The 12670-nt window shown below is 44.1% G+C and overlaps 1 protein-coding gene across 2 annotated transcripts; it reads right to left on the minus strand.

The window, feature by feature from the left end:
• Window positions 1-3696: 3696 nt before the first annotated feature.
• On the minus strand, window positions 3697-12039 carry LOC100167459 (transcriptional regulator MNL1). 2 transcript variants are annotated; one of them, XM_003247482.4, is made up of 2 exons: window positions 11281-12039; window positions 3697-7605 (listed from the first exon to the last, which is right to left on the minus strand). In XM_003247482.4, exon 2 carries the CDS (start codon window positions 7592-7594, stop codon window positions 5078-5080), a length of 2517 nt encoding a protein of 838 aa, XP_003247530.1. In that variant the 5' UTR covers window positions 7595-7605; window positions 11281-12039; the 3' UTR covers window positions 3697-5077. The 2 variants fall into 2 exon arrangements, with proteins under 2 accessions (XP_003247530.1, XP_016663490.1); XM_016808001.2 differs by lacking the exon at window positions 11281-12039 and adding an exon at window positions 9353-11171.
• Window positions 12040-12670: the final 631 nt, after the last annotated feature.

Consider the following 12670-nt stretch of genomic DNA (forward strand, 5'->3'; position numbering starts at 1 on the left):
AGACGTTCATCGTCCATTTTTAATCTCAATAATTATATCTATTGATTATTAATATTCCCTATAATAATAATAATAATATAGCCTCTACGACGTACCTACCTACGTATTTTAAGTAACAACTACGCACTCGACGGCGTGTTTACTCATCAATTTTTACATTATTTTACATCCACCGCGAGCAATGTAGATTGCCTTTAGTACCTATATAGGTTTCGTAACACAACATATATAATAAAATATTTGCATATTGGTGTAAATCATGCGGCGGCAAATAATCGTACACCAGTAGCGCTGTACGAACATAAAGGCGGAGTTTGTCGTTTACGCATCATTAAAATCCTCCTACTGCAGGTAAAAAATTTGGTTGGTCGCCGTTTGCGAATCACGTGTTATACATACGTAAGATTTTTTAATTTTGTGGTGAATGGTGTAATTAATTATCTATTAACGAATCTAATAACATTTTATTCAGATAATTTTTTTTAACGATATAGTTATGCGCAAACGGCCTGTAAAAAAAAGTCATTCGTAACAATTACTGCGATATGCGCAACCGTCCTACGCCCCATAAACGAGGGGGGGGTCAAATTTCCACCCCAAACAACGTCACAGACATTAACTCATAATACATTTTCATATAATATTATTTCATTTATATCAAAGCGAATGACTTCTGTTTAGTTTATTAAGACTTTATTTGCATATACACATTATACTTATTGTACCTACCTATATCAATGGTACATATATAATATACTTAAATACTTATGCTACTATTTTACTAATACTTAGTAAGTACGAACGGTACTCTTATTGTATACAACTATCATCGATAAAATAGTATAATATTATATAGCTATTATTTTACTGTAAGTATATATACTGTCAATATTTTTTATGCTATCTATATTATCTAAGATAGGCATCTCAATAAAGTTTTCAAAAAAAAAATATTTTTTTTTACCAAAATATAATGTACGTAGAAAACATCTGCTCTGCCAATCATATGTTTAAAAAAGATAAAAATAAAGTCTCAAATGCGAAAATGTAGGTACCTTGTTTTTTTTTCTCGTTCACCTATTTGCTTATTAAGAAAGTAACCCTTCCAATTTTTAATACCAAATATCAATAAAACATCTACATCACAATACAATGGTATTGTCTTATACAATAGTCACTGTGCAACCTATTCTAGCCTAATCTAAGTTAAATCTTAAATCATATTTTTTATTTTTTCGTAATATTTAGCTAAAGGAAAACGATGTAACTTTATAATGTTTTGTTTTCCTAGAAAAATGTAATTAAAAAATATTTAAAATGATAGATATATTATTAGTAAAAACAATTAATTATTGTTAAGCTTATAGGTACTTACCTGATCGCGTGCATTTTAAGAATAGTAATTTTCGGTTTATAACATTTAGGTGGTAACCGGTAGAGAGCAATATGAACGTCCATTAATTATGACATGGGGTAGTATATATTAAGGTATAGTTATACAGGGCCGCCTTGGTGATCTTCTGATGTTCGACGGTAGATCGCGATGTACCCACAACGGAAGACGACTTTACCAACCCATTTGGTCTTCACCGTTCAACCGTCGGAATAACTTTCCGTTTCCTAAACCAAATAATATCATCTACGTACCTACTGTGTATTGTCATTATACAATATCCGACCGATACGTGTTTTGATACGTCCGTATAATACGCTCCCGTGCATTATTATTATTTATGACTACCCCGCCGCAACAAATATGTAGGTGGGTGGTACCTAAGAGCTACACTTTATATTGTACGATGTATTATATATATGTGTGTGTGTGTGTGCAGGCGGCGGCATAATTTATGTAATGTGTGTGTGTGTGTGTGTGGCACACATACAATGCATATAACCTTTTACGACGGTGGTCAACGCAAACACTTGTAAATATTTAGACGTCATTTGCTCGGAGGTCCCTCCGCCGCCGCAGTGACCGCCCGCGAGAACGGTCTCGAAAAATGTAAATTTCTGTGTTCGACCAACACGCGCGCAGCGTACATTATGCGAAACGCTCAGAATATATATATATATTATGAGAGCGTAGTACGGAGCACCGCGGGGGGACGATGAGGTGGAAGAGTTTGAACAGGTCGTGGAGGTAAACGTCGGCGGTGGTGGAGGCAGCGATGGCGGGGCGGTGTGCTACCCGTATATAATAATATAAAGCGAATATAATAATGCAATACATAATATATGGCGAGCGTATAATGTATGTGCGGCATAATACTTACGCTCAGGTACCTACGGCGCGTAACCGAAAATGTTGAAATTTGGGTTCGTACTCGCGGTATCGATCACCGGTCGAACGATAATTTTGTTTTATAACAATATCGTTATTGGTCACGGATATTATAATACAATATTATAAAACGCATGCGTCGATTAAAAGTTAATTTATCGTGCTGATAATATGCCGCTTTTATGGTGACATAATTTTTTATTTATATACCAGGCGTATCTTACCACGACGATTTACCGATTTTTAATCGTCGCGTGTCCACAGCCGATCGAAGGTTTTCCCCAATGTTCTAGTAGACCGCGATGTAAATAATATTATTTTATAAGTTGAATAATTTATCCACATCGTGTTCTAGATACACACCATTTATCAAGTCGTACAAACGCCCACGATTAATAATACGCAGAATATCTTAGAAATATATAATTTACATAATGATATGTTGCACTATATACATTTATAATAAGTTTCTTTTAATTTATTTATAACAGACCTTGAATGAATGTGCGTCAACAAAAAACGATATAATAGTAACGTTAATAATAAAAACGATATAATAATAATGTCCCCAAGTATAATATAAGGATGATTGGAGTCTTTCTGATATTCTTAGTAGGTACCAGCTATTGTAATTCTACTTAATTATTTTGTAAATGTTTTTTTTTTTGTTTTGTTTTATTTGTCGATCGTTCTTAAATCAAGATAGTTTCATTTGTTAAGACCATCATCAATGCAGCAATTGTTTACCGTACTTACTTTTTTTAATAAATTATATAATATATAAATAATTATTTATATCTGTACTTTCAATAATAAATAAATATTAAGGCTTGTCGAACGCTACTCGATTTTCAACCAGTAATTTTCCGTTTATCCAAACTCGTATATAGCTGACAATCGGTGGCAATTTCGCCCTCGGTCGGTTTGAAATAAGTGTACCGTAATACCTAATAAAATACGGTTAAGGGAGGAACGGCAGCGTGGAAGCCGCGAAGGGTTATAAGAATCACTTCCCATCCCTTATTATATACCGGCTACTAGGACTACGACGTATTAAAAGGGTCTTTCTTGGGTTCAAAATCCACGACCCTATCGTCGAGAGACCAAGCGGGAAAACTTACGACGGGCGGGGGGAGGAGAAGGGTGACTCCACACGCGCTTACTCCTTGTAAAATCAACCTATTTAACCACATTATAAGTATATATATATATATTTTTTTTTATATGGATTATAGGAAATCCAAAGTCGCACACGGCGTATACAAAACGATATGTTATTTCTAATCAATCTTTATTATTTTTGTTTTTATTTACAAACTTATTGCTCGTTAAAACATTATATAATAATTTTGCTAATTATTAATAATATATAATATATAATTATAATTGTTATTGTTATACTTATAATTATATAAATTTGTTTGTTGATACCAAGTAGTAGTAGTAGTAGTAGTAGTCTTCCACAATATCTACGAGGTACTTTTTTGTACTATCGATATTTGTTTTAAAATAAATCAAAAAAAAAAAAAAATGATAATAATAATAATAATAAACACTTGGCGTAATAACACATAATACTATGGACAATTAATTAATACAATATTTTTGGTTGGAGAATAGTAACAGAATTGTGTGTATATGTGAAAAAACTTAAAAAATTCGCACCGAGGACAAAGGGCGATAAAAAATAATAATTAACGCGTTCGTCTTACCGCTCTAAACAAAAAAAAAAAAGATCTACTTAAACACAAAATAAGATTATAGGGAGGGCACAAAATAAAAAATATCAGTTTATACATCCAACATAATATTATTATCATACAGTTATAATATTATATAGTTAATAGCAGGTACGAAACAAACGAATGTCATAAGTAATATAATAATAATAATTCTAGAGCGTCGTCGTGTGATATGTAACATGTGGGGGATATGTTTTAACTAATGCAATATTGGTACCCAAATCAAATGAAAATATTCAACAAATGAAAAAAAAAATGTATAAAATGATAATAATAATAATAATAATAATAATAATACATATACATATATTAGGAATATTATAATATTTAGTGTAAGAGATTGAGCCATCAACAAACGACGCAACAATAGGACGGGGGATTTTTTTATGGGGGTGGGGCTCGGTTAAGGGAAGGGCAGGATTACACAGTTTTGGTTATTTGGTGCGGGTTGCAAAATATATCAATAAAAAAAAAATTCTTAACAATATTGTAATGCCCCTGGATTTAGGATTATTATTATTATTGTTATGTACAACATAAATCATAATGTATGTCGGTCAAACTCGAAAAATTGTTTTCACTATAAAATAATCACGGCGCCGGGGAATGATGCCGGACGACCGCGGTCAGGTTCGGAAACATATCGACGCAATTTTTTATCGGACGAAAAAATGACCGAAATAGTAAATCGATACGAGTATAATATAATAGTATACAGTACCTACATAGTCAAAGGTTCTCGGACGTGCCGTCACAATAAAATAATATTATTGTTTTCGCGACACGCGCGTGTGTGTGTGTGTATAGTGTTATAATATCGTTACGACCGAAATCAAAAAATGAAAAAAAAAAAATTATAATAAAAATTCAATTTACATTAGACGGCGTCCGTCGCGTCGCCCACGCCCGCGACTGAAATATATATTTTTTATCTCGTAAAAAGCGATCGTGTTGTTTACGGGGACAGCGGTACAATTTAAAAAAGAAAAAAAATTGTGACTTACGCGATCGTGCCACAATAATAATAATAATATTATACGTGCCGGAGAGTGTTTTACGATTGCAGTTCGTCGGCGAGTTGTGCGCCGCCACCGTAGCGGTTGGACGCCATGTCGGCCATCGCTTTCTTCTTCTTTTTCGTCTTCTCCGAGGCGTCATCGTGCGTCTTCTCGTGGTGCCGCTTGTGGTCGAGCCGCACGAACTTCTTCTCGCACTGCACGCACTGGTACGGTTTCTCGGCCGAGTGGCTGGACATGAAGTGCCGGTCCAGGTCGTTTTTGAAGTTGAAGCTCTTGGTGCACACCGTGCACGGGAACGCCTTGTTGCTGTCGTTGTGCCGGAGCTCGTGCACCTGCAGGATCTTCTGCTCGCCGAACCGCTTGCCGCACACGCCGCACCGGTACGGCTTCTCGCCACTGTGGAACCTCTGGTCGTGCTGCGTCTTGTAACACTTGTCCGTGAAGTCCTTGTTGCAGATGTCGCACGTGACGCGCGTGGCCTTCCGGAACTTTTTGGCCAGCGACGAATGGGACAACGACGACAACTCTGCGCCGGTAAAGGTCGGCGGCGAACCGCCGTCCAGGTCCACGTCGCTGTCGCTGACCACCGCGTCGTCGTCGGTGACGGTCTGCTGGTGTAGCGGCAGAGGCACCGACGGCGGCGGCGACGACGGCGATATGGGCGCCATCACCAACAGGCCTTGGTACTGGGGGCGGTGGTGTTGGTGGTGCGGCTGTTGGTGTTGATGGTGCTGGTGGTGATCAATGCTCGAGTCCGGGCTGGCCAGCGGCGTGTCGTCGACGTTGTTGTACTCGACCTGCAGTTCGGCGGGTTCCTGCTTGATGTTGCGGTGCTGCAACACGTGCAACTGGCGATGTTGGGTTTGCGGTTGTTGGAACGGCGTCGACGGCGGCACCGTCGTGGACGACGGCTGTTGATAATCGATGATGGTTCGCTGGTGGTGCTGCTGCTGCTGCTGCTGGCTGTGGTGCGACGGCGGCAATTGGTGCTGGTGCTGATTGCCGCGGATGACCCCGCAGCTGAGATGGTACGGCTGCTCCTGATGCGCCTGGCGATGGTACACATGGCCGCCGCGGCCGTTACTGTCGGGCATAGTGGTGTACAAATCCGTGTTGGTAGCTTGTTGGATCATAGAAACCTGGGTGGTGTATGGCTGGATGGTATCCGTGATCGGGTGGTGCAGGTATGCCGAAAGCGCTTGTTGACCCGCCGTCGACTGCCGGTGGCCGTGGAACGACGTGGCCTGGTGGCGGGCCACCGTACGGACCACCGTTGGGTCCGCCCGGTATTTGTTGCTGTTGCTGTTGTTGTTGGGGTAAGAAGAAATTTGCATCTCGTCCGTGAAACCGGCCGTACTGCTGTTGTTGCTGTTGCTGCTGCTGCTGCTGTTGCTGACCGGCCGACGGGCCGGTAGGAATTGGGTTCCCCCCAAACTGTCCGAGAGGCTTGCTGTCAGGTTTGGGGGAGTCAGCTCTAAAAAAGAATCGGTGTTGAACGATGACGTAGACGTGACGGGGCGGAAGTCGGCCGGCATCATCATGGACGACTGTTGCTTGTGCAACGACGAGCCGTTCTGTTGCTGCTGCTTGAGCTTCTGTTGCGCTACGTATGCCGGGTCCCGGTACGGGTGATAGTGATGTTTCATGGGCAAAAGCGCGGGATCTGGTTTGCCGCTCTGCTTGACCGCGTTCTTGTGCAGCTGCGTGCCGTAGTGCCGTTTCAGGTGACCCGAACTGGTAAACCACTTGTCGCAAGCCGGACACTCGTAAGTCTTGGCGCGCCTCGCCTCGTTCGACTTCCACGACCCGTTGCCCTTGGTCCCGGACCCGGACCCGCCGCCGCTTCCGCTCCCGCCTCCGCCGGGCTGTTGGTTCGAGTCGACTGCGTACCCGCCGCCGTCAAAGTTGGCCTGGTACTGTTGCTGTTGCTGCATGTCGGACGGCGGCGACCCGCCCATCATCGTCGGCGGTGTGGTGGTCGTGGTCGACACGTTGTTGTAGTCGGGGGACAGGTGTTCGCCGGACAGCGTGTTCTGCTGCGGCTGAAAGTAGCCGGGCCACTCGACCGCCGGCGGCGGCGGTGGCGGCGGTTGAGGCGGCCTGTCGTAACCGGGAGGCACGACGACGCCGTGCTGCAAGAACCCTTTGGTCGTGTCCTGTTGCTGCTGTTGTTGCTGCTGTTGTTGTTGTTGTTGCTGTTGCTGCGACATGACCTGTTGCGAGTCTAGGTCCAGTATTTCGGTCTCCACTTTGGGCGACACCTGCTGTTCCTTGGCCGCGCACATGCCGCACAGCTTCTTGCCGAAGTGGTGGCCACTGCCGATCACTGACAGCTCGACGTAGCACCGGTCGCACCGTTCGGCGGGCATGGCGTGCGTGACGCCGGCCGCGTCGTAATAGAAGCCCCCCAACCGGTCGGGGAACATGGTGTTCTTGTACGACGGTATGGTGCTGACGGGTGGTATGGCGCCGGGGAGCTGGAACGAGTGCGGTCCCGTCGCCATCGAGTGGTACAACGGGAACTCGGACGCGTTGCTTATCTGCATCTCCATGACTACGTGCGCTGAAAACGATAAAAAAACACACGAAAACGCGTTAGTTATGATTGACATGCGGGTCGGTAGGTCAGTGGGTGGGTTGGTTGGTTGGGCGAGAGATTTTTCGCGATCGTAAGCGGAATGTCTACGCATATAAATAGTTTTACATTTTACGCGTCCGAAAATATGATAATATAATATTTAGACTCGCGATCGGCCAAGTGTATGGGCATATTACACCCCCGTCGGACGTCCCCTTGAACGCGACGACATTGTTATGATACCGACTGCACATAAAATATAAATAATAATATAAATTTATGTACATAAACGATATAATATAATATACATGTACATACGAAGTCGCGACCCCTCGTCGGGCGCCGCCCACCCGCTGCGACAAGTGTACACGACCTGTGTAATTTACGTACGCACACAACACCCACGCACACACGCACAACACGCACCGGGCGCGCACACACACGCGGCCAATTAATCGGCCTCCCCACCCGCCGCGAGTGTGTATCACCTGTGCGCGGTCTGCAGCGTTTGTGTGTGCGTGGTGACATGTGTAACGTTCGCGACGACAATCGCCGTGAAACGCGCAATACAAATTGCAAATAATGAAATACGTCGTCGATGTCGTTATTATAAATCGGTATTTTTTGATATCATTCACATTCGTCCCGGTGCGAAAATCGGAAAATGCATTAATTTCGCGTCGCCGTCGTCGTCGCCTACCCGCCGCGATAATAATGCGACGGTCAACAACGATGTTGCATTCACGACGCGCGTCGCGCACGACGTCTCGGGTCGAGTTACGCCGTTCGGACGTGTGTGTGTGTTGCACTTACGACGGAAATGCCGCACTAAACGGGGGCGCGGGGTATGTCAAGGTCGGGGTCGACCGATAAAAACTTCGAAACACTCTCGCCGACGACGGTGCGCCCGCGATGTATTACACCCCCCCCCCCCCCCCCACCGCGCCATCACGAGTCGCTAATATTATTATTATTACGTCGTCGTTTGTGCCGATAACGCGAGTGCACAAGACTTCCGATAGTTTTTTTTTTTTGCTTTTCTCGACGGTCTTTACGTGAAAAATATTATATCGATTAACGTTGCGCGCGCGGTAACGTCATAATAACCGCCGGTCGAGACGTCATAATATTAACATCTTACATATTATCATCGTTGTACCGTACACGATGGCCGTGAGAGGGGGGGGGTATTTTTTTATATCTCATACGCGTCGTGTAAAAAATAACGATTTTTAATTACGTTTTTACGGTTTTTCTGGTGTGTGTGTGTGTGTGTGTGCACGCGGTTATTACGATAATTATATTATATTATTATTATACTTTATGAAAAAAAAATCATAGACTAGGTAGTAGGTATATACCGCAGCGGTGTGACTGCTGCGGTGCGCGACGAGGAATGACTCACGATAATCGACATACCTGTAATAACAGTCATCATAATAATAATGTATTATAATAATATTATGAGTAACGTTTTTCGTTCGAAATCCCCCTCTCTCACTCTCTCTCTCGATATCGACGTTTTAAACAATAATTTTATATTATGTACGTTTTTCCAAACCGATCGACATCGTCATCGCACTGCGCGAGCGCCGAGCGTACGTTGTGTTGTATTACAAAAGTTGATATTTTTACAAAACCGCGTAAACGACGACGTCGTCGTAATAACAACAACAACAACAACAACAACAACAACGATATAAAACCGTCTGTATATTATAGAGGTACGTACCGGGTAGCAAATAAGGCATAGTGTGCAGAGACGAGAATTTGAAAACTCGCGTGTCCGTCGTAGGTAGGTAGGTAGGGTATTGACAATATTTTTCAAGAAAAAAAGAAAAACCGGTAATAATATTCGAAAAAACGTGCGGCGGCGGATTTACGGAGCAGAAAATCGGTCACGCGGTGTGCATAGTACTCGCCCAAACGATTGGCGGCCCATAACCGAGCGAAAAAAATTTGAAAAACCGTTCGAGTTATAATAAAATTATAATGAATTGAGACGAAATAATATTTTATATCGTCGTTGGACGGCTCGTCGCGATCTACTATTCGCGCGCAATGCACCTACAACAGCTGCCGAGCTGTATTAATAACGCGTAATCTACGCACGGAAAAATAACAATATTATATTTTATTATATTATATTCGTGACCGCTAAAATGCCAACGAATAATATAATAATAATACGCCGTTATCGCGATCGATGTGTGTCGCTCGCCGATCGCTCTTTATTGCTTTATTATCGTCGTGTACGCGTAGGGAAATTTAATACGCGTCCGATGTATTTTCGTCCCGCGAAATATATAACGTTATTATTATTATTATTATTAATTAAACAAACTCCAATGAAATAATATCGTAAAATGTCACCGCGGCTTGTACATAGGTAATTGTTACGGAGATGATTAATAATAATAATTATTATTATTGTTGTTTGTTGTTGTTCGCAAGTGACCTAGCCTGTAATAGAGGCAGTTAGCCTTTTGGGCTGGGCGAAAAACGGGTGGGTAGGGGGCACAGGGGCTTAGCCCCGATGAAACGATATTTTCAGTCGGATGACTTGATAACTATATTTTATTTCTCGAGACGAAACGCATGTCTTTACACAAAATCAATAGTGATTACCGAACAATATTTTACGTCGAACTTAAATCTCAGTACAACACTATAATATCTACCAATTGGGTACTAACTTATAAGACTATATAAACGAGACGAACCGACCGTAGGAACAAATCGGAGAGGCTAGCCTCCTGTCTATAGTGATAATTATTTCGGAAAAAAAAAAATGGAAATACCATCTCTAAGTAGTTACTGTGTATAACGATCATACTTAATGTATAAATTAATACATTAATGTCGGGTTGCGCGAAAAATCACTAAACATTTGTTGAATAAATAGAGAGAGCCAATGGTCCCTTAAACATTACTTAGTAGTCGATGATTGTCCCGTTAAATTTCGTTGAACCATTAAAAATTAATCAATTTTCCATGCAAACCGGCATAAACAATATTAATATTTTACCTATTATATTATTTTATAATGCCTAAATAATAGGGAAGACGTATCAATGCAGCGTTAAAAATGTTTGAATTGGAGATAACATGTTGCTGTGGAGTGAGGTGGCGGCATTATCGTCAACGTCCATAATATTATAATTTATAATAATCTTATGAGTTATAAATGATATTAATTAAGCCCCCAACACATATATTTGCCAGGATCTTGGTCTGTACCTAGGGCATGGAAGATAATTTAATATCTTTCTATCGTCGATGCCCCGGGCGAACATATCATGTACGTAATATTATCATCAAATTAAATTATTATAAACGAATCGGCGGCGGCGGTCTCGGGAGAAATAATTAACGAAATACTACGACGGGATCAAAATAATACGCAGGCAATGCTCTGTAGGTTGAACCGGAGGAAAAAATGTTTTAATTACAACGCCGCCGACGAGCTTTCGGACTCGACGTATCGGCAAAAACTGTTGAAATAAATTACGCGAGACCCAACTCGGTGCGGTACTTAAAATCAAACACACCGCCTTCTAACCCATGATAATATTATAAAATACTTATGACGGCGCAAGCAGGACGGCCGACTTGCAAGCGGAAAAACATTATGAAATAACGTAAAAATATTATACTTACGTTATGTTTAGCTTCTCCTTCGGCGTGCGAGCACATGAGAATCAGCTGAGCGTACTGTTTTGTTGTCGCTAGAGCTGCAGTCCCGTAGCGGCGACGGAGGTGGTGTGGTGGCGGTGGAGGTTGTAGTTGTAGTATTACCGGTGGCGGTGTTGTAGTAACGACACTCGTCGTAGCGGTGGCGGTGATGCCGCGCGCGAACGGTCATCATCGGCGTGACGCCGGCGTGTCGCCGGGTGGCCGCCGCCGGCCTGGTAAAACACGTTTGGCGGGCGAAAACATGGCGTGAAAAATTTTCAAAAAAATAATAACAAATCCAAAGCGTCCGCGGGTGGGCGGGTGGCGGACGCGTTTTTTTTTTTTGAAAACAAATACGGTCACCAGTCGGCGGTAACGACTGTTGGAAAACGTTTTCGTTTCTCGTCTCCGGCGAACAGATTATGAAAAAAAAAAAAAAAAGAATCAAAATACGAAACCGATAACTCGAAAAAAAAAAAATGTTTAAAAAAAAAAACCGAAGAAGTCGCGACGGGTCTCTCGGCGGTGTGTGGCGCGCGTTCGTCGTCCGTGCGAGCCGGAGCGCGCGATATTGTGATGTGTACTCGACGACACGGGGCAGCCGGTGACGGAGGTACGAACGGGGCGAAATATCGCGTGTGTATGCCGACGGTCGGGCGCGCGCGTGTGTGTGTACACTACACGATGCGATGTCGCTCGGCGGCGGTGTCGGTGGTGGGGTGGCGGTGTCGGTAGTGGTAGTGGGGGGTTGGTGGTGGTGGTGTGAGAGCGCGCGGTGTGTGCGTGTGCGTGTGTATGTGTACGGCGGCGGCGACGACGACGACGACGACGACGACGATGACGACGACGACGACGACGGCAGCGACGACTACGACGACGACGATGGTGTCGGTGGTGATGGTGGCAGGGGCGGGGGCGGTGGTGGCGGTGGTGGTGCGCTCACCGCCGATCGACAGGGTGCTGCGTGGTGTGCCTCGGGGGGAAACATGAAACGAGTGCCGACAGAGTGACCGAGAAGACTGAAATTTTCGAATGCCGCCGCCGCGTCGGTCCGCGGGCGCGAGCGTGGCGTGGAGCGGCCGCCGGCCGGCCGACCGACCGACCGACCGGTGGCCACGGTCGGGCGGACGACGGTAGGGGGGTTTGATCGTGGCCGAGCGTACGGGGTGGCACGGCGGTGGGGATGGGGGCTGCGGCGGTGACCGTCCGCCCGCCCGATGACCAACGCACCCCCGCCACCTATAGGTACGCGCGGGGGATGCTAGGGGCGGCGGCGGCACGACCCTCTGACGGCGGCCGGACGTACTACCCGCGCCGGCCGAGGCGAATTCCCGTGCACTCGGTCGCTCCGTCTCGCTCTCACGCACGCCGTTAC

This window comes from Acyrthosiphon pisum, chromosome A3 (genome assembly GCF_005508785.2).
Source record: "Acyrthosiphon pisum isolate AL4f chromosome A3, pea_aphid_22Mar2018_4r6ur, whole genome shotgun sequence".
NCBI classification, from domain to species: Eukaryota; Metazoa; Arthropoda; class Insecta; order Hemiptera; family Aphididae; genus Acyrthosiphon; species Acyrthosiphon pisum.